The following is a 23,235-nucleotide window of genomic DNA, read 5'->3' as shown; positions in this document are numbered from 1 at the left end:
CTCTTCACTGAAAACAAAGCTGAAGCGATCTAATTATGACATTAAAAACACGCCTAGGGCTCAGTCCTGTTTCCTAAACTCACAGGTGCCTATCCTGCAAAATTTGCCACAAGCATAATTTTGCAAGCTATGCACTAACATGCACTTATCTCAGAGAACAAGTTTTTAGCCCCACATGGGATCTCCCCAGTGCCTGGATTTATTCAGAAGCGTGAGCTTATTATGATTTCAAAACCTTATCCATCTGTTACACAAAGGCGGATGCTGTGGATCTGGGTGATCAGACCTGCCCTTTCCTCATACGTACATCCCAACCTATTAAATGGACATTAAAAGAACACTTACGCAAGCTATAGTTAAGGCAGATGGGAAGGTGAAAGCGGTAATGCCCTTAAGACTTGTTAAAAAAAGGGGGGAGAAAAAGAACACCACCAGGCAAAAATCATAGCTGAAGAGTTCAAGGTGGATGTCAAGAAAAACTCCTCCAGTAGAGGGGAAGTACAGCACGACAGCAAGCAGAACTGCCACCCGCTCTGACCGCCCGCACGTTGTGCTGTGCGCCTCTTACACGCTGCCAGGCCAGCTGTAAGACACGAGCCTGCCTGCCGGTTTTGGGTACTAACATTCACATATGAGACTTCTGCACGGGCATACGTATCTGAGAGGGAAGGGGAAAGGTCCAGCCGCCACCCGCCGAGCACTCCTCCAACCAGCGTGGCGGCTGAGCTGAGCCTGAGAAACACAACCTAACAGCTCTTACTACAGCATTAGCTTAGCCACGCAACTTGTTAGTCCAAACAAACACCGCCCTCTTGTTAAAGAAAACAAGACTGAAGATGCAGGGAACCTGGGGAGGCCACCTATCACACAATCCATCTTCCTGCCCTTCCATTTTACTCAGGGAAACAGCACAAATGCATCTCCTTGGAACTGACGAGCTTACCTCCAAGGCTAGGCCTACATCCAGGCCGAGATGCTCATTTAAGGTCAACCTGGACTAGCATGATGGTCCAAACACTTCACTGCAACCTTGAATGTACCAGGAATTGATGCAAAGAGATATTACAAATGAAAAATCCATACAGATGTGCTACAAGAAAGGCATCTATTCTATAAATATTGTCATGGAAACGATTCAGATTTGCTTTAAAGGACACTCGGAGCACATTAATGAAAGACACCGGACTGGGACTGAACCTGGGAAATAAGATACCGCAGGATCTCAGAACTGGCCTCAATCTTGTTCCATTAGAAGGAGCAAAGCTACCTGTTGTTTAAAGTTGACATCACTGATATTCGAAAGCTGAATGTTTTGGCCTTGGCGATACAAATCTACATGGAGAAAGATCACACTGAAAGAGTTCGAGTGTAACCATAAAAACACTATGTTAGCTACCAAAAAGCATATACCAAGGAGGAAAAGATGAACACTTAACTGAGCATTCAGCAAAACAGCTCAAATGCAGGTCCTTCTACTTCCATTCTGCCTGGGTACATTTTAATTGTGCTGTTTAAACACAACACAAGCCTGTGCTCTCTGAGGGTAAAGATGCTCGATAACAAACCCTTCCTGAACCTCGGACAGGGAGCGTGGAAGCGGGCACTCACCCTCCCCACTCTACATTTTCTGCTGCAGATGCTACAGCTGCCGGGAGGAAGGTGAAAGAACAAAATCTGTTTATTACAGACATTTCCCCCAACCTCTCAGCCACAGGGGAGAATAATTCCCAGCTTCTCTGACTAACGGTTTAGACCTTGAATGTTTTCTATTAACAAAACACTAAAGCTTCGTCTGAACAGTCTCCAGCTCTTGAACCCTTCAAACGGCCAAAACAGATCCAGGCAAAGCACTTACAAATTCTCATACTGGAAAAGGAGAATTTACACAGCTCCTATCTGATATGCAATTCAATCTAAAAAAGAAAAACCCTTTTCTCTGGAGATCTGCATCAGGCACTCAGAGGAAAAGCACTGGGAAGCCAAAGCAACACTAGAGTGGAAAAAACAGGGCCCATTGTAAAAGATAAACTAAAGAGGCTGATGCATCAGCCCCGTGCTCAGCAATAGCTCACTGGAACTTGTAAGGGATTCATGCAGTGGACTTCTCTGTGACTGCTGCCACTGTCTTCGCTTCAGTAGCTGTGCTGAAACAGATATTTTTAGACTAAACCCCTTTATGAGCTGTTCATCTTATCATTGCTTCATTCCATTCATTACATTTTTAATCATGTCCAAACAACTGAACTATTAAATAAATTCCAAAGCAGCACAGCAGGCTGCGGCTCACACAAGCTAAGATCTGAGCAGTCGGAGAAAAAGTCTACTTTGGTTGAAGATTAAACCTTCCTATTCTTAAAAAACACAAAGCATCCGCTGGACTCAGCTGCCACACATTCAGGATTATGGCCATTTCTCAGGCCCGTCTCCTGCTGGCATCTTAAAAGACGTTTGGGACGTGATATACTTTCATAAAAGTTACAGGCATCCCACAAAGGAGGGAGAAAGTTATATAAGTGTCTCTTCGTTAATGAACTCCACACGGCAAACGCCTTTGTTGGCCTCCATCAGAGCAACTTTTAAGTGTGCACTTGTACAGCGCAACACTTGAACCAGATGCGAAGTTCAGACAGCTTCAGGACGCTGTGAATTGCCTTGAAGTGAGAAACCCCAAAGTGCTGTGACCACGAGACGCCGCGCAGCACTCCTCCCATTGCTTACACTGGAGTGATCCAAAGACTTGAGCGATGTTTAAAGACATCCACCCACCTGCTTCTGTAAACGCAGGAAGATTTGACTGAAAACAGGCAAGCCTTTGTGCAACAAGACAGAAGGGAACCATTAGAAGGCTGGAAAAAAACTGTTATCGTCCTACAGCCCATTTACTTCTGGCACTATCAGGCAGCTCCCACAGAGGCTATTGAGCATCCTCCTCCCTACAAACCCTGGTACTGGGGTACCGTGGACCCCAAAGGGCGCACAGAGCTGGGAGCGGGATGCGGAGCCCCAGCAGGGCTCATCCCCATGAAGCTCCGTCCCGCCAGGCTGCTCCCCGGTACGGCTGCAGCCGTGACAAGAATTACCAGTGCTAGAAAGCTACCCGAGACCTGAGTTAAATTGAATATATTCTACAGCAGAGACAACAAAGCTTAACAACATGTGGCATTTATATAATATTTTACATGTTCAAAGCATCGTTTAGGTATTACCTGCAGCTCAGGGTCAGCTAGACTGGAACTCTATTTAGAACTAGTTCTCCTGGGATTCCTGATAATGGATGCTTCACTTGTACCAGGAAAAAAAAAAAAAAAAAAAGAAAAAAAAAACAAGAAAAAAAACCACAAAAATAGATCTGTTTAGGAGGTAGCACAGCCTGTATGCTTTCATTGCAACCTACAGTCTCAGAAGAATAACAGATTTTTTCCAACTCTCAAGTTTTCCTTTTAATTTGACTTCTACGCAGAAGATCGTGACAATGCACATTGAGAGGTACAAACTCAGTTTAACTCACATTCCAGATCCCAGGTCAAGGAGAGCATCAACAGCCAGAAAAATCATCTTCTGATATATAAACTGAGCTACTGATTTGAGGCAGGGTGAATAATACAACTTTCAGCTACCTTTCCCAGCTACAAGTGCACTTTAAACTCCTCATAAGCATAGCAAACGGTGTCAGTCTCTCATTTCAGAGAGCAGCTTCAAAGGGTGCGTGGCAGCAGGATCACGACCCTCTCAGAGCCGCGTGCTGGTGGCACAGGCTCCGCTTACTCAAATGCAAACTTCCTTTATCCAACTCGGGGAGCCACAACTCAAGCAGCAGAGCACTCGTTCCTGACCTCTCCATTTCCATCAGGTCTCTTCTATGCCTTGAATTCGTGAGCAGGCTGCCAGCTCAGGGGGACACCGACGTCATGAGAAAGAGAAGAGATGAAAATGCTGGAAAACAGCTTAGGCAGAACGCATCCAAACAAGCATTTATGGACAACTGTGATACATTCACAACAGAACACAACTGCTAATGGCATTCCAATATGAAATATCCTTGCATAAACTCATTCCTCCTCCCACTGTTTCTGCAAGGCTGGTCTAATTTTATAGGATGAGCGCTTACACGGCAGGAACAGGGTAACAGTGAGATCAATGACTGCAAGAATTTTTAATTAGCATAAAGGTTCCTCTGCATTAGTTTACAGAATTGAGAAACGCTACAATGTCTGAAAGGTTAATTCTGAGAGACTCTGAGACCCAAATCTGTGTCAATGACACTGAAAAATGCATGTAATTTGTGACAGTGCAAAGAACAAACTGCTCTCTTCTGGAGAGCTACAGGAAAAATTTGGAATTACTTTTATGCCACTTCTATTAGGAAGTTCATGTTTCAAATATGTTGTTTTCTTAAGAGTGGGGTTTATGAGATTTTTAACATTAAATTCACTTGATACCAAACTACAGGATATATAGTATTAAAATGCAGGGTGGTTCCCAATCGGTCTCCAAAGTGCAGCCAAGATGTACTCTGCAGGAGGCAAAATCCCATGGAATTTAGTAACAGCACTGAAAAGAAAGCTCCAGCAACAAGTGGAACACAAAGTTAGTGGTCTAAGAGGGACAGAGAATTAGAATCCTTACCACCTAGTCCAGCTGCCTGACCTCTTAGGGCTAACCAAAAAATGAAGCACGTTGATGAGGACATCATCCAAATGCCTCTTGAACACTCGCAGAAGTCCGTTCCAGCATCTGACCACCCTCACATAACAAGTTTTGTCCTGACATCTGGTCCAACCCTCTCCAGCACAGCCATGCCATTCTCACACACCCAGCCATCGGTCACTAGGGAGCAGAGCCTACCTCTGCGCTTCCTCCCCTTCCCAAAATACGGTGGTCCAGGTTTCCTCACCCTCTCCTCACAGGACATGCCCTCCAGCCCTTTTACCAGCTTTGCTGCCCTCCTCTGGATGCTTTCATTTTTGTACTGGGGAGCCCGGAACTGCACGCAATAGCCAAGGTGAGGCTGCACCACCTCTAAATACAGCAGGGTCAGGGGAAGTTAAAAATACTCCTGCAAATAGTTTTTTTGCTTCATAAGGCTAAACAAAACCAGCCATGACATTAATACCTTTCATTAAAAAAAAAAAAAAAAAGTAGGAGATACCATCTTCACATACACAACTCAAACAGGGAACAGAAGAAAGGTACACATTTTGGAGGGGAAGAAGTATATTAGTTCTAGTTCAGGTGTAGCACTGTGCATGAGTATTTCAAAGAGTAATCTGAAAAACCATTGGACATACGGAAAAATGCTCGGAAAGTAGCCACTTCTTGCAGCAGTAAGCTCTAATGGATTAGTTAGAACGACATTGTAATGCTTTTTATAAAACCCTTTATCTTTTATAACCTCTTTATGAGCTTTTTTGTGCTAAGCTGGAAATATCCAGACATCCCTACTGTTTATGGAAGCAACGACAGACCTGCCAAGTTCCCCGTCCTCCATTCTCAATTGCTGATTATCAAGAATGGAGGCCACAATATTGAAGAAGCAATGTGTATTTATATCTCTTTGGCAGAAAGATCCCTTTTGAATGAACTCTCATGTTTCCCAGTTAGAGATGGATGCAAAGAGGAGCTGAGGACCTTCAAGTTTTAAATACAAAGGAGACAAAAACTCAATTTAGTAACAAAGACAACTTTTCCCTGTTTTGGGACATCTAAATGGACTGAAGTGCCAGAAGATGATTTAGGGTGTTGGCAGGAGATTTCTTGGAAAGAAAATGTTGGCAGCACCTTCCAGACTGGAGTCTGTTCCAGTGTGGCTGCATGTACGTATGTGGCAGTCCAGGCACGTATGTTAAGGTGTGCACAGCACCCTGCTGGGCTGCGCACGGGACGACAAGGCTGCGACACACCAATGGCAGGTGACTGAGCATCTGGAGTCAGTAGCCCCCACAACAATAATACCTGCACATGAAAACCTGACCCATCAGAGAAGACAGGCACCTGTATTTACCCTACACCTATATAACGCTACTCATAGCTGAAATTGTAAATTCCTTTATTAAGCCCAACACAAGTTGTGCATTGTGCAGCTTTCGTACACTGTGCTTAGCACCAAGTTTTGCACAATCTTTGGCCTTGAAACTAGCTGGGAAATGAGGAAGAAATGGCTAGAACCTCTGGAGAAGAACAGCTCTGCAAAGGCACAGGAGCTCAGTGAACCTCTCTGGCATACATCTACCAGCCGACTCCCCACTTACCCAGGCCAAGACCAGCCAGAAGACGAAGCCTCCACCTGCAGCAGCCTGGCAGCTCTGTCGCTGCAAGACAGCCAGAAATGCTGAAAGTCAAATAAGAAAACTGTACCGAAAGTTAATCCTTTGAGTGCGAGGCACTCTGAAAGACCTGGTCTGTCAGTCAGCTGGGGCCAGGGTGGAAGAAGGCCCCGGTGAGAGAAGAGAAATAGAGAAAAGCAACTTTCAGTTACATCCTTACAGATGAGATCTCTCACTGTGAAATTTCCAAGATAAAGCATAGCACAGCGCTTCCCTGGGGGCAGAAGGCAGTCACCGTGACTTTATCAAGTAACTAGTTATAATTTTCATGCAAATAACAAGAATAATCAAATGACTATCACAGCTGTGTCAGCCTGAAGAAAATAACATCACCGGGCTGATCAAAGCAAGCAGCTGACCGCACAGACAGCACGTTCAAGATGGTATCTGTCCTTTTGCAACTTGTTCGCTTTGGTGTGAGCTAAAAATAATAAAAAAAGTTACCTCTGAGGCTGCTTGTAACTGACTGAGCACAACAGCCTTCCACAAGCACCCACCACAGTTACCGGTCAGCATCCAAGGGGTCACAGGCCCGCGCACCCAGGTTTTGTTCATTTTCACTCGGTCTTTGCTGGCACAGAAGTACAAGCAGAATGCATTTGCCATCCATTCCTCAAGGCAAAGCACCAGACAGGTCTGTGTGCTGAGGAATGGATGAAGCAGCTGGACAAATGAGGACAAGATCAAACAATCAGCAAGGCTTGTTTGGTTTTTGTGTGTTTGCTCCCCCCCCACACAAACTTTTTTTTTTTTTTTTTTTTTAAAAAAAAGGCAGAGGTGTTCTCATCTCTTTCGTTAAGCCTCAGGACAGCATCACACAACTGAGTTTGCTGCCCTGGTTTATTACTGTTTTAGCTGTAAAAACTCCATCTTTCCAAACAGGTCATGGCTGGGGTGATTTTGCTGGATGCTGTGATTTTAACACAAAGCTCATAGGACATGAATCATCTTTTGCACTACTTAATATATATTCAATTTATCTGAAATACTGGGTCAAAAATTATTGGTCCACATACAGGGAATAATTGCATGCTGCTTACTTCTTTGAGAAGCCAATCTAAAACCAACGTAATGAATTTGACGACAGGGAAATTCAGACACAGCTAATAAAAATTTACCCTTAAGGAAATAAGTGCCATAAGTAACGCACACTTTGCTTTCCATCTATTGCATAAATTAAAGGTCACACACTTAACTCATACAAACTAAATGATTTTTTCTGATAATTAACTTTATACAGCATATGTTACAGCACTGGGGTGGGCCTGCAATGATAAAAATCAGGAACTTGAAATGAAATCACACATTTTTTCCAGCTATGGTTGCAATCATTGTGTCCATTGCCCAGAAGGAAAACATTTTCTAAAAGGGTCCTCTTCACTGGGAGCTAACTGGATTGCCACTGATTTGCACATTAAAAGGTTCAGGATGAACAGAGATGTGCTTGTGGGTTCGTACTGGACAGTTCTCAGGGAAAGCCGTGTCTGCTGCCTCACTGGCTGTGTAAGGCCGTTCACTGCTAATGTCATTTAAACTCTCTATGTCTGGGCAAAAGATGCACAATACTTTTTTTTTTTATCAGAACTTGATCTAATCCCGTTGAAGAGAGATTCTATTTCATTCAAACAGGCACTGTTCATATCAGACCAACGTATCTAATAATTAAACACTTAAGTTTTTGCACGAAAAGCAGAGGATTATTAGAAAATAATTAGGCATTAAATACTGCCAGCGCAGAAGAGAATGTGTGAAAAATCAGTATTCAGGAATGAATCAGAACTTGTTGCAATTTTCCATAAATGTGTTTCTGGGTGGGTGGCTGAAATCAAGCTTTAATATTTTCGGTGACCTTTTCACTTCTTCATCAAAAGTATTATTCATTGACCAGAGTTACCTAGCCAAAGGAAACAGGTTGAATAAATTTTCCTAAATCTTTTACATCTCTATAGTATGTTTGACTTAGCTTTTTATTATTGTTAGTGCTGGATTACTTGTTCTGTATTTTATACCAAGCTTCCTATCTTCTAGAGAAAGAATGGCTTGGTACAGCATTGCTACAAAACTACATGGGTCAGATCATCAGAACCTCTGCAAGGTGAGAGAAAGCCAGGTTGCATTTATTTTGCCCTACATTTCAAGGATTACTGATTGACAGGCCCAATGCTTACGAATAATAATAATATCACTGAGCCTTTTTGTGTTTGACTAATCATTGTTTTCCCTGTCTAATAATAGGATGCAGTTGATATGGAAGACTTAATAGCATAAAACCATAGTGACCTTCCCCACCTGAGAAGACGGTGCGGAAAGTGACAGCTGATAAACACAGAGCAACTGGGAGAATGCTCCAGCCATTTCATCTCCAGACACATCTGCCGTAATAATCAGGGTAACAAAGAACTCAGACTTGACGACAATCCCCCGCTCCCAATTCTCCCCCTTCCTTCCGCAGCATTTCATCTCGCCATTCCTAATACTTGGGGAAAGAAGCAATTTGCACTTTCTGTCCTGGTGATGCGCTCCGAGACTCCCTTAACACAGCCCCAAGCACCTCGACCACTGAATCGTCTCAGATCTGGATGGTAAAGCAGATATCCATGTACAAGTACATTTTCATCTAGATGTTGACAGTGTTAGAGGCACTGTTTCCTGCCACCTCCCTAAAATTGCTGTTAATACTCTCCTCACACCGCAGCAGCTCATGCCCTGAATGAAGCATCGCTGCTCCTGCTCAGCCCTGAATAGCTGTACGTGGCATTTTCCAAACACAAGCTGCAAGCACGTTTAAGGAAATGCCTTTTCCCCTACCTGCTATTTCAGATATAGTAATCAATAACAAAAATTGTAAAGGCAACTGATACTTAGGACATGAAGAACTACTAAATCTGAAGAAAATCCTGTAGTACATACATATATTACCCCTCTTTTTATTTATATGAAGCTGAACTGTTCTCAAAGTAGCTTATATCTGCATGAAGAGTTTATACAGGGAGATATAAAACACCTTGATTTGAGTCAAGGAACAGAAAGGGCATAAAACAAGCAAAGAGTTCCCTCCATGAACTTCTACAGCTGCTGGTGAGCCCTACAGTGGCTGAGAACAGTATTTCAAGGCAAAACCCAAAATATCTGCCCAACATCCTTCAGTGCAGGTAGTTTTGCTAGGGATAGACTTGTGGATCTGCATTTGACTTGGGGTTAGGGACTCACTAAAAAAAATTCAATCTAAGTAAATCAGCATAAAGCAGAGCAGTACAGTGAAGGACACTGAAGTACAGTGAAGGACTTTTTTTGCCACAGAGAATAGTTTGGGTTGGATGGGACCTTAAAGCCCACCTAATTCCAACCCCTGCCATGGGCAGGGACCCCTCTCCACCAGCCCGGGTTGCTCCAAGCCCCATCCAGCCTGGCCTGGGCACCTCCAAGGATAGGGCATCCACAGCTTCTCCGGGCAGCCAGTTCCAGTGCCTCGCCACCCTCTGATTAAAGAATTTCTTCCTAATAACTAATCTAAAGCTCCCCTCTTTTAGTTTAAAGCCATTACATTTGTTTTGGGGGAAGAAAAGAAAGAGGTGCTCTTTTTTAAATCTCAAATGGCTAACAGCTAATCAGTACTGCCTTCTGAATCAAAATATTTCTCGTGGTGAGAACGTATGGTAATCAGACAGATCACCACATGGCATGTGCGTTCACTTCTGGAAGTGGAGATAAGTTAATTCCATACGCATTTAATTTGAATTACGATGGATTCAGGCTGAGCTGAGCAAAACCTAAACCAAAAGGTGTACTGCACACAGTCATAGCCTTTTGGTATTTAAGCTTTCCTGAAGATACCTTGTATAGCTGAATACATACATACAGGTCTTTTATTTATTTATTTTAATATATCATCTGCTTTAGCTCTCAGTATCTCTGCTCTAAAGGAGTAAAGCAGGCGACTAAAGGATAGGAGACTCCTGCCCTGTTCTTCAGTGGAGCTGGTGGAGCAAACAAAAACCCACCCACCACCAGGCGTCACAACAACTCCCGGCTTGAGCTACAGATCGAGCAGGGCTCTTCCAGTAAGACGGGTCCCAGAAAGCTGCTTGGAAGTTATTTACTTATTTATAGTCAGGTTCTGCTTGGACAGATGACATTTTAATCTCAAAACTGGAAAGAAATACTACCAGGTAAAGAAAAGGGGAAGGAATTACCATCCACCGACTAGGTGGATTTGGACGGATTGAGAGGAGATGTCTCACAGGAGCTTAGATCCAATCAGCACGCCAGAGGATTTTGCGGGATAGGTTTTCTGTTACGCAGCGAAGCAGGCTTCCATTCAGTCTCTGCAAACTGCTTTCTATTTCCCGACCGTTACTGCTACGAGCGATAAGTTCAGTTCAGGGCAAGCCACTAAAAGCAATGCTGGCCAGCCCAATCACCTTCTCTTTTTCTGCAGTAATTGCCTTACCTGAATAATCGAAAGTCAACTAGTCTCCTACTAATGGAGAAAGTGAAGCTTAAAGCTAATTTTTTGTATCTAAACCGCTGCATATAGACAGTTTTAGGCTGGATTTTCAGCAGTCCGCCCCATAGCTTCCTCTAAAGTCAGAATTTCAATGGTGGTCAATTTGGGAGAAAACGACCGAAAAACTACTCACACTGGCAATAATTAAAATTGGCCAATACATCTTCTAAGGACAAAAGGAAAATCCACAGCTTTGGAGAATATCTAATTTTCATAGCCTTGATCCATTGATGAGGGAACTGGGGAACCAGCAGAGGTAAGTAAACCAAAGAGAGCAGCAGCTGCATTAGCAGCAAGGATTTGTTCAGAGACCTGAGACACCACCCTCGGCATCTCACCTTCCTTTTTATAGCCACCATGGCTGTACCTGCTTGAGCACATTGTGCGTGTAAGGATGAGATGGTAATGAAGGACGGACAAGCCTTTTAACCAAATTGCCTTGGCAGCAAGTCTGCAATTTTCACACAGCTCATTAGTGGTGACTTTTTATGGAAATGTATGCTGAAACAAAACCAAACGCATCTAACAACTACATGTTCTGCAAATAGATTCCTTGATTGAAAAGAAATGGCTCTATTATATGCAAAAGAAAAAAGGAGCAAAAAGGGAGGAAAATGAAGGTCTGTCAGGAAAGAAACAAGATCAGAGTCCTTCACAAGGTACCTTCATGCTGCTGTGCCGACACTTCAAGGTACCGACTCTCAACACCTGCCACCTGCACAGGCAGGTACGGCAACACAGAACTCGCAAGCGCATCTCAAGCACAAATAGCCCTCGAGTCCGAAATGCCAGGAAAGCAAAAGCAATACTAAATCTTGCAAATTCTTTTGTGTTTTCTGCTCATCCAAACATCCATCTCTAAAATGGACTGATCCACAGAGCAGCTGCGGTGCGATGGGAGAAGCAGCAGGACCTCCTTGACAGCAAAGTGTCCCCGTATTGTAGCTGGGCAAGTGTCACTTGATGTTTGTTTAGATGCTTAATGCTGGATCCTATTTGCAAAGCATTATTTCTGCTCTCCTGCGTCTGCACTGATTGGTCTCGTTTGCATATGCAAATCAAATGCCAATATGAGACACTTAATATTCCCTCAACTTCATTTAGTGCTGCAGCAGCATGGGTCAATATCTCACTCCATCCTCCAGTACGTGGGGAGGGGAGGGGAGGGCTCTCGCTGAGTCAGCAAATGCTAATAAGCTTTGCCGCTTTCAAGTCTTAAAATCAATTAGTAGTAAATTAAGGCAGACTTGCTGGGAGCTCATTTAAGTAATAAAAATCTTTTGTATAGCTAAAGAGAAAAGAACAGGAAGGTTGGTTTTTCCCTCCCTGGTTCCCTTGGGAGGTGTTTTAATCAGAAGTCATAATGGAAAGCAATGCATCTGCCGCAATGTTTATTGAGACGGGGATCTGCTCTGCCATTTTTGCTGGCTGCAGAGGTAAGGCAGTAACGATATTCAGAAAACACCCAATCCTTATTGCAAATTTTTATTACTGAGCTTGGACATAGTTAAACTCAATGAATGGGGTCATATCCTGCCCTTGAACAACATTAACGTACCCAGAAAGAGGAACTGAGAGGGGCACATCCACATCCAGCCCTCTGCCCTGTATTCCAGACACCCAGCCCACACTGCAGCGGCACTCTGCTTGTGTTGATGCTTACAGAGCAGTCACTGGGCTGTCACAGCACCAAACATCCCACCGCGTCCCACGGGCTATTATTAACACCACAAGTCTCCTGGAGCAAGCGCTGCATGGCAAGGTGCATCAGCAGCTTCAGCAGCCCCAAAAAGCCCCAGCCTGCAGCCTCAGACCTCATCTGCCCCAGCAGAGAGCCTGAGCCCCCCCCACCCAAGCCCCTGGCTCACCTCCCTGTGCTGACGGGTGCTCAGCACCACCAAGTCAGGAATTAAGGGACTGCACCAAGCAGACCCACTGAAACCACAGCTAATCAGCTGAGGACCTGGCGCAGCGCTGCTCCAGCACAGGCTCGCCCCATCCTGCTGGCAGAGGAGGCGCAGGCAGGAGGCCCGATGGCACTGAGGCCGAAGGCACATCCTCTCCCTCCCATGCAGCTCCCGCAAGGCTCCAGGGCCCAGAGCTTGCTGCTCTGTCGAGCTGCCACTACAGATGGCACGGGCCACGCACGCACCTGACCTTGCAGCAATCACGAGAGGCTCTCGTTATTCAGAGCTGAGCCGCACCGCAGCTGGCAGCAGAGCTAATTTCAGCTCTCCGCACCAGGAGGTATTCGCACCTGAACGCTGCCCACGCCTAAAGAGAAGTGCCCCTCGTCACACTTCCCAGGGAAACGGTGGCTATCACAGCTGTTTACATCTATTTCTTCATTTTCCGATTGAGATTTTTTTGTTTGAGCGCCTGACCACCTGATGTGGCACCGCACCCGAACACTGCAAGGGGCAAACTCCTGGCTTGTTGGCTTCATTGTACTTCAAATTTATTGGACATCATCCGCAAGCATCAGACTGAGCAGCACCTCCACGGGTTCCTGCCATGGCTGTGAAAAATAACAGTCACCACTGTCATGCCAGGTCTCCATTCACCTCCCTTTCAAGGCTGAAATGCCACTGATGACTCGAGTAAGTTTCTGACATGAGAACAGTTTCATCCACATAACGAAAAGGTGTAAGTAGAAATTGGTAACTGGAAATAAATAGCAAAATTAGGGTTTACAAACCAGCTTGAGATTTCAGGTAGCTTTTTGCCCTTTGGAAGTTGTTTATAAAGTTCGCCTAAGGTACCAAATTCTGAAGTTTTTTGTGTGTTACCCAAAAAGAATAAACGCCTGCCACATCCTTCAGAGCTGGTGCAGGCCGGCAGCGAGGGGTGGCGAGAGGCAGGGGCAGGCACCGGGGGCACTCCGGGACAGGGCTCAGCCGACTGCCGCCGACCCGCCGGGCGTTTTGCTATTTCTCTCTCCAATTTTGCACTCCCCAATCCACCCACGTGACTGTGCAGAACAGCTGACTGTGCAAAAATCTATTGTTTCAAGATGCATGTGGTACATTAAGTGAAACAGGAGCTGCACGTTGTGAACAGCTGATGATAAACAGGGACACAGCTACGGAGTTGAGAAATTCTGGAAAAACTACAAAAAGGAGCCATAAAAAAAAAAATCTGAAACCATATGATATGGAAACCCATTGCCAACCAATTTTTTTTGCATAACATAGAAAACGCTTAATTGGAGACAAAAAAAAAAAGAATCCAATGCTATGCTTTAAGTCTAATTATACAACTACTGCTCTTCCAGACGCTGGGCTGTGTAAAACAATGCTGTCAGTCAATATTATTGACAACAGCGCATTGCCTTACTGCCTACTGGGGGTCTCGCTTTATCATGTAGTCCCGATATTAACACTTTGCAGGCAGGAAGCAAACCAGAACGCCCCGTGCTGCCTGAATAGCTGCAGGGTTTGGCACAGCTCTGACAGCACTCCCTGTATGCAATCCTAAGAGCAACGTTAGGAGCCCTACGAGGAGCACGGCGAGCGCGGCGTCCTCCTGCTCCTCACCTCCCCGCCGCGCTCCTTCCCAGCCAAGCCGTGCCAGGCGCCCAGGCGCAGAGGAGCAGGCACGAAGCTGCTGCAGGGCTCTGCTGCGCTTTAACCACTTAGCACCAAGCAGTGCCACTGCGTCACTGCCTCCTTCAGCAAGGCTCGAGCTTTTTCTGCTTCCTTCCAATTTATTGCTTCTTGACAAGCAGCAGTGACAAGGAAAGGGATAACACCTATTTTCTGTTCCTATCCTTTCTCTCTTGCATGATGTTCATTATGATCGATCACACTTCTTAAAGTGATTATTATCTATTATCTGTTGAGGTGGATTGGGACATTTCAGACAGGAATATCAACACCCAAATATGTTTTCTGGAATTTTTGCTTTGTTGTTAAGCAGTTCATTTACAGCCATTTGGAAACAGCAGCGTGACCCAAAACAACTTATCCATGAACCCACTAAGAATAAATATTGCTAAAAAGTGCATGGAGCCAGCACAGCCAATTTAGGATCTCAGCTGCTGATTTCTTGGCTGCCTTGAATGCTCTAAGCAAGTTACTGCAGCAAAATAAACTCTAACATAACAATTTTTGAATTAGAGTAAGATGAGAACTCCTGGGTCATCTGTTACTGTCCTCTGCTATTTCATTGCTTCTCCATATGGTGGGCTACACACAAAAATTAACACAAATTATTTTTAAAATGGATTAGCTGAACTGCATTCAAACCTTGGATAGGTACTTAATTCAGAATTAAAACACTAATTCCATTTAGTTTAATTCACTTTGGAAGAGAATTAGCTCTGGAGCTGCCTTTCCCCTCTGACGGCAGTCACCGCGCGCTGCAGCCGAAGCGCCCAACCCTGCCCAAACCATGCAGCCTTCCTCTGCCAGCCCCGACCTGGGCTGTGCCTGGAGCAGGGGCCCTGCTGGGCTGCTGCTGCCCACTGGTCCTTCCAAAAGCAAAAATCACCACAAGCTACAGCCATCTGGTCCCCAGAACCAGAAAAAGTACTGAATTTGTAACTGCATCTCTCATTCGTGGCACTTCCCTACAAATTTGCTGATGCGGTTTGCAGCAGTATTCAAGTAACGACTCCCATGGTCTCCTGGAACACACTTGGGAAGTGCCGGTCGGTCCTGGAGCCCCAGCCACACCTGCCCTACAGAAGCACTGCCAGTGCACTCCTTCCACCTGCTCCTTACAGGACTCCAAGACATTAACATTCAAGATTTAAACACTTCGGGAAGGTTTTTAGGTTCTGCAGTCCTACAACACAACGGTTGGGAAGTTTTCCAAAATTTAAATTAATTTTGAACAAATTAAAGAAATGATGTGATGAGTACTGCAATCCTCACTTTTTTAATCATCAATGCGATATAACTAATTCCATCAGCATGTTTTCAGAAGAGCAGCAGCATTTGGTACCAGCATCAAAGAAGATGCTGGTGTTCAAACGACTGCTCATGGACAGGAGGATGAAGTGTAGCCTGGTTTTCCTGTTTGCAAACTACAGACAGATGAAAGATGCCGGAAGGAACAACCCAGCTATGCATGTCTGCTGCAATCATCTGCCGTCAATTAGTTTAAAACAGTAACGAACATCTCAGAAACAGCATTAAAACCTCTTAGAGACGAAGGGGCATTTTGAACCCGCTGTTTCAGTGTTGGCACCTTCAGAGAAACACCATTTTATGGCTTCCCACACTGTTCTTCTCCATAGCTTTATCTCTACAAACCAGGAGGACTACAAACTTTTTTTTTTAATTAAAACTTTGATTCCAAAGCAAGCTCTTTAATAATGAAAAGTAATAGTGTGGATTCAGCATAGAACCCTGGCTATGTACACATTTAGGAACCGTTTCACCAGTTAAAGCCACCACTGAAGCAGTACATCAAGCACTACAGTCTAACACTGCTCCAATCTAAGAAAGCAGAGTGCTGTGCTAACCTGAAACGTAAAAAACATTTCAAAACAACAAAATGCATCTGTCTAAATAGGAAAACAGCACAAGTATGACACTATCAGTTTGCATTTAGTATCATCTTAGCACTCAAACTTCTTATACATCCTTTAACAGTCACAGGGTTGTACCTGAAGCTAAAGAAACCACCTACAAAGGAAAACAAGGGTTAACCCGTACTTTGCTGCAAGATTCATGTTCATTTGCCTAGGTCTGAAAAAAGAGAAAAGCATCAATCCAGTAAATTTACCCCGAGCCCCGTATGTCTCAGACTATGATTTAGGTACTGAGAGAATTGGGACCCAGCTGGAGGTCTAAATGAACCCAATACAGCGTTCGCTCAGAAGGCAAATTGGCATAAAAAGTACATTTAGTTATAGCTTTAAAAAATTTAGCCTATTCAGTACTAGCCTGGCAGTTCTGAAATTTATTTACCCAGATGGAGAACACGCTTTGAGCAGGCACCAGACAAGCATGAGTCACCCTGCCATCACCGCCCAGCCCACAAAGGCAGCGTGGCCATCTGTGGGCTGCTCCCCGCTGCTTTACCACCCCTTCCCTCGCTACCTCCAAGCCTTAAAGGCTCTCTAGTTCCCTGTAACTCTGACCCTTCAGTGCCATCTGCAACCAAGCAGAACAGAAGCACCTAACCTGCTACTGAGGAACTTACTTGCAGGCGGTGAATCCTATCTGAACCATCTGAGCCCAAGTTCTACTTGAGGCACAAGCAAAGCGGAGCCAAATTTTTCAGAAACTCTTCCCAGAGTTTTGTGTTAAAGACTCGTTTTCTAAAGAAAGGATTTGGGCACCAAATGCCTCCACCTCAGTCTTTGAAAAACGAGATCATCATTTCCCAGTTTATCAGAGGACTTCCAAAAACTGCACATTCCCCAAGACCCTAGGTAATGTAAGAAAAAAATTTGGATTTATATATTTATTAAGGACACTGCTGGTCTTAATCACAATCAGAAGCTATTTGGACAGCCATTTCTGCAAAGATCTTGAATATTCCTCCATTAACTGGGCAACTGTTACTGTAAAGTCAAATTACAGCTGGGAAAACGGAGACATGAAGCAGTTTCACTTGTGCAGTGACAACACATCCACAGAGCAAGAGTCAGGAAACGTTCAGGTTGAGCAAAAGCAATGGGCAAAGATGGACAGGAACCAGTTTTTAATTGTATTATCTAAATATGTATGCATAATTCCACAAACAACCCTCTAAAGAATGAGATATTTGTGCTTGAGAAAGAGGAGGGTATTTATTATGAAGGAAAACAGTACCATTTACTTGGGGTTGTTTCTCTCTGTATTTAAACGCTTCTAATTTCTTAAAATAAGCAGTGTTCTTCTAGGCATAATTGTTTCTTTTCAATCAGGCACTTAGTGTTTGCAGCTATCAAATTTGTTGCAGCTGTAATCAAACACGATGTCTTGGGAAGGAAAATTTTCACCTACTGTTCAATCTTGGTGCATTACACAGCGCAGTTTTGCAGCCAAGGAGCCCGGAGATCTTAATGAACATTAGTTCATTCTATCTGGACCTGAATATCCTGAATTTCTAACTGAACTTTGCTTTTGGAAAAAAAATAAAGGTCTTAAAACAGCATCTATCCTCTTTTTTTTTTTCCCCTTGCCTGCTTGGTTTTGCTCACATCCACCAGGGCACCACATCTGGATGCCGGGCTCAGAGGTTGCTGCACTCTTCTCCTGCACCCGGCCCAGGACATCCAGCACTCACCCCACTGCGACCCGTGCTCCTGCCACGTCTAACGCCTTCAACCTCTGCAGGTATTGTAATGCAGAGCATCAGTCAAAACAGAAAAGCTTACTGCAAGATATTCAGGCATTGAGTGCTTGCTTCATGTTCAATAAACACCCCAAGAAGGACCTGTAGAGCCTCGAAGAGTCCAAAGGTTCGTTAAGCTCATCTCAGCGTTTTACAGCATCGCTCCTGCACCATGTACATTCAAGACTAGTTTGGGTATCTCTCCTTGAAAAATAGCAAGGGATTTAAACCCTCAGTACTAAAATGAGGCAGCCAAGGGGTAATGGCTTACAAATAATAATACAATTTTATTTTATACCTGTATTAATAAGCTAAAAAAACACCCTTTATTCATCATGAACTGTTACTAGTATTATTGAGGAAGCGATGCGGAATTTATATCAATTTCCTCATATTGTAAAAGACTTGACCAATTTATTTTAAATGTCAACTTACTGTGTATTCATCAGGTGTGTGGCAGCAGTGACTGTAATTAATTTCACACTGTAATCTAGACATGTGCCTTAATATTAGCTTCGCACATCTTTCAGGGGTAGCAATAAATGGAAGCATTGGTCATTTTCGGTCACCAAGTCTCCAGGAATATTTTTCACAAGACAAGACAGTCAAGATTCACGTCCTAGTAAAATTCATACTCAGATTATTTATAGCTGCCTACTTCGAAATTCTCCTGCAGTTGAAATGAAATGCAAGACTCTCCACAACAGCTGGTTGGGAATTTTGAGAATAATTTAGTCACAAAAGGAAAAAATCGCATAGACTGAGGGTGAACAAGGCTAATTGTGAAATCGTAGTGAATTCCAGGGGCAGTTTAGTAGGGAAAAAAAAACCCACAAATTTGTGACTGCTATAGGCATGAAAGCACTTAATTTAAATATTTTCTAAAACATATGTTCTGAAGTAGAGCTTAATAAGAACTGCTTACGTTTTGTAAAAGAATCTCTGAAAATATTCTTCTAACCCAAGTATTTTCTTTAAATGGAAAAAAAAAATCTCTGCTTTCACTTCAGTGAGACAAATCTGACATTTTCTCATTCCCAGTCATCCTACAGTAGTTGCCCCCGCTCCTTTCCAGATGATCCACTGAACTACAGCTATTTCTGGCAACCTAGTCATGTCTCCTCTCCTTAAATGTGAGACTGCCGTAGCTTCTCCCACATTCACCACGCCACACAGAAGCTCCTGAATGCTGTCTGTGCATTCATGAATGCAAAGTCATAGCAGCGCGTATGACAAGGAGCCATTCTGGCCTTATTTTGCATGAGAACTGGGAACCCAGACCTCACGACTAACAGGAGATCATGCAGAACATCTGCATCAGAGCTGGGATGAGAAGTTAGGTCTCCAAAGCTGTGACCAAGTGCCTTTAACTCAGAGATTCTGCACACACACCCCAAAATTATACCTTCTGAAGCGGTTGTTTCCATTCTTCATGAGATGGCTGTGCTGGGGAAAGATCACATCAGCCTTTCTGTTCACTGTCAGTACTGTCTTCCATAGCAGAATAAACGTATACAAGCCCCCTAATATTTACTGAGCTTTGAAACAATACTCGGCATCTACAGAAAAATCACACAAAAAAAAAAAAAGACTGCAGAACATGAAGAATCAGACGATGAAAATGGACAGAAACAAGCTGGCAACACATAGCAAGCTAAATAAAGGAAGATGAGGAAGTCAGAGCACAAGAGCGTTAAGGAAGATCTAGCAGCAATGCACAAGCACCTATAAAAAAAAGTCAGAAAACTGCACGCTCAAGAAGGAAGCATCCCAGCACAGCAGCCCTGGAGCTGGCTTTTCCCCAAATTCTAGTGCTCCTTTGGCATCAAACCTATGTGGGGCTTACAAAAAGCTCCGCAGACTTCCAGTAACTCAATTTGCCTGTGTTCTTACAGCATCTCTAAATGTTTTCACTGCGGAAACGTTTTTAAAAGGATCTGCCACAAATGCATGAGTGTTCCTTTTTTAGTAAGAGAAATGTATACCTTCAGTGTATCCAGAAACAACCATAAATGAATAAACGTACATAAATATGAGTAGGTATCCGTGTTTTTTTTTTCAAGAAAAAAATTGCTTCTAAGTGGTTTTATCATGCACACCTCATACTAACTAGATAAGTTAGGAAGATCTTAGCTTAGGTAAAGCCAACCTCACTTTCTGTACTGCCCAGAGGACCAGGGTAGAGCAGACGTCAGTTTAAGTGCAATGGTTTCGTATCACTTTGGTGCCCTGATGTACATATTTCCTTCCTGACTTCCTTTAAAAAGGTTTCGGAGATCTTTTGTTCCAATTTTAAAATTCTGCTTCTTTTGGTGCATTTCCCAGTGATTGCTTAAGGGGAGGAGAATAATGAACCTGCTTTGATAGCAGATCATAAAGGAGCCATTTACCACAAGGACTCTGATGCATTGTTCTGTCTTTAAACATGAATTATCGAATCACAAGCTATTCACTGAGTTGGAGATTACCAATGAACTGAAACAGCATTGCAGCAGCAGCACGTGCCTCTGATCAAAACCACACTTATCTCCTCCTTTACTCCGAGTTAACAAAATCCAAATAGCAAGTACCTTGTTTTGAGGAAGGTGCAGAGCTGCACTTTCAGCAAGCCTCCATCTCTGAAAGTAAAGCTTTAATTTACAACAGTGCTCTGTGTCACTCAGTGGTTATATTTTTTTTTTATTTTATTTTCCGCCGGAAACGCACTTGGTTATCTGCTTTAAAGCCTCCTTACCATCAAACTTCAGGTAATTTAAAACACGTGACTGAAGGGTAGCCCTGGAGCAAGCCTGTGTACGAGATTACCTTCTGAATCAAGGTGCTGCAGAAAGCCAGGGACTCAGCACGAAGGTACCGAAAGAAGAAAGGAGAACACAGCTCTACAAAAATTGAAGTCCTATACATTTATCCCTCTGAAGTGGCCAGGTAAATCTTAGAGCAATCTTATTGGTTCTCAACCACCAGTAACGTTCAAAGCATTAGGGGGAACAGGGATGTGACCCTCATTCTTCTGATGTTCCCAGCGCATTTATTTTCATCAAATGTCTCTACCACAACCTCTAGAGTGACAGGGGAGCAAAAATACTTGTTTCCGACTCCATAGCGAAGTGACCCATCCGACAGTTTGGCTTTTGCTAAAATTACACAGCCAATAAACATCACAAGACATGCAGAAGGGCCAGTATGTTGGGGAGGCAAGGAATTTATATTCGGTAAAAATAGAGTTTTCCAGAGAAAAGTTTTGCACAATTCTGACTTTATGTTAAAAATTTGGCACAGAAGCATGGCTGGAAATGCCTGGGCAATAAGGGATTGATTGGAGAAACCAGACTAGTACAGCAGGGAGTCATACAAAGAAGTGTACAAAAAACTGTGTGCAACTAAATGCCAAAAAAATCAATTCTCAAAGTCAAGGAAGTACAAAAACAGCTGTGTCCTCTATCACACAGTTTGAGATCCATGTACTGTCATGTTTATCAGGCATAATGATTGACATTTCTAGCAGAGGTTCTGCAAATGGGATGGGATCCATTTGTCCTCACTGTGCTGCTGTGCTCACCTAAGCTGACAGCTGCCACACACCACCAGCCAAGAGCATCCCCAGCAGACATTTGCCCTGTGAACAAACAGAGCTTGGTCTCCAACTGAGATGAACAACTTTAGCACCATTGCCTAGCCACAGCGAACACCTGCTAAAAACACCGATCACTTAAATAAAAACATCCTCGTGCCACTGCTGCCTCAAGGCAGAGCAGAGCTTTTAAATGCCCTCTAATTTCTGATTAAACAGAATTCTCCTGAACCTGAACAATTGTCAAGTGCAGAAAACTGAGAGACTAACATCATCATCTAAATGAAGGCATCTACTTGGTTTAATGCATTGGGTAATTGGCCAGTAGGACTCATTACCAAAAGCTATCATTAAGGCTAAGAACTTCTTAGGACTCCAAAGAAAAACATTTACATGGGTAGAGACAACATTCAAGGCTCAATAATTAACGGAAACGTAACTCAAATTTAAACATGGTTAATCTGTCATTTGCCCAGCACCACCAGCTCATATCACAATCACGTTCTCTCTTCTAGTACAAACAGTTCTTTCACGTATTTGAAAACTTCCAGAAGCAGAGGTCCAAAATTTTTTGAAGGTACCAAGCCTTCACCTCCACAACCACCAAACACTGCATATTATTTATTACAAGAGACACAGGCCGTGAATTTAAATACTATGAAAGGAAGGTGCAGGGAAAAAATGACAAGCAAGGAGAATGTTAAGAAAAATGCAGCATCTCCGGGCTCCCTGCGCACCGCTCTGTACTCCCCATTAGCTCAGCTGTAAATTCCAGTGGCTGCGCAGGGTTCAGTGTTTGCTGTAATCTTGTGGATTCCATTGTCAAATTCCACACTACGCTCCTGTCTCGGTCACTCTCGCTGTTGGAGTAAGCTTTTACAGACATTTTGAGCGCAGATGCTAAGGGGAAAAGTACATTCACACCCTTGTAAGGGATCAGTGATTTGAATTCTGAAAAAAAGAGGATCAAACTGCATTTGAACCAGACGCTTCTGTCCTGGACTGAGTGTCTGCTTATCTCCATATATCACAACATACCATAAGAGAGTGCAAATACGATTCAAGACAGTTACTGAACTGGGCAGACTTACCTTCATAGTTTGCCTGGAAGCCTTGAGCACTGACCGCATAATCACTCACAAGCCATAAGGACAGCACAACCCCTGTACTCACAATAGGAGCAGGCAGCTGGAAACCCGTTAACCTGAAAGAAATCAAGAGGAAGGTTACACTCACCATTGCTGCCTTTGATCTGCCAGCAAAACAACGAGTGGGGGGCAGCTGCCACTTTGGACAATGCACCACAGCCTGAAAGAGTTAGGGGGATCTTCAGAGCTGGAGAAACCAGACTGAGAATAGAATATCGAATAGTTCACTTGGAAGGAACCTGCAAAGATCGAGTCCAACTATTAAAGAGCTTTTTGACAAATGCTGGGCAAACCCATCCTGGGCTTGTAATGCCTTCTGGCTTATCAGAGTATCTACTACATGCATTTCTTCATTGACCATGTTTTTAGCCATTTTATCTGCTTCACACCTTGTTCATTTAATGTCTGTTTGGC

The 23,235-nt window shown here is 43.7% G+C and overlaps 1 protein-coding gene across 1 annotated transcript in view; it reads right to left on the bottom strand.

Moving 5' to 3' along the window:
- CSMD2 (CUB and Sushi multiple domains 2) overlaps nucleotides 1–23,235 on the bottom strand; it is a 300,763-nt gene that overhangs the window by 231,866 nt on the left and 45,662 nt on the right. Inside the window, 1 exon segment of the mRNA XM_048054254.2 lies at nucleotides 22,765–22,877. Coding sequence (XP_047910211.2) covers nucleotides 22,765–22,877 — 113 coding nt within the window.

The sequence above is a fragment of the Anser cygnoides genome, chromosome 24, assembly GCF_040182565.1.
Source record: "Anser cygnoides isolate HZ-2024a breed goose chromosome 24, Taihu_goose_T2T_genome, whole genome shotgun sequence".
Lineage (NCBI taxonomy): Eukaryota > Metazoa > Chordata > Aves > Anseriformes > Anatidae > Anser > Anser cygnoides.
Note: the sequence above shows the minus strand (reverse complement) of the source record. Positions and strands in the feature narration are given on the sequence as shown.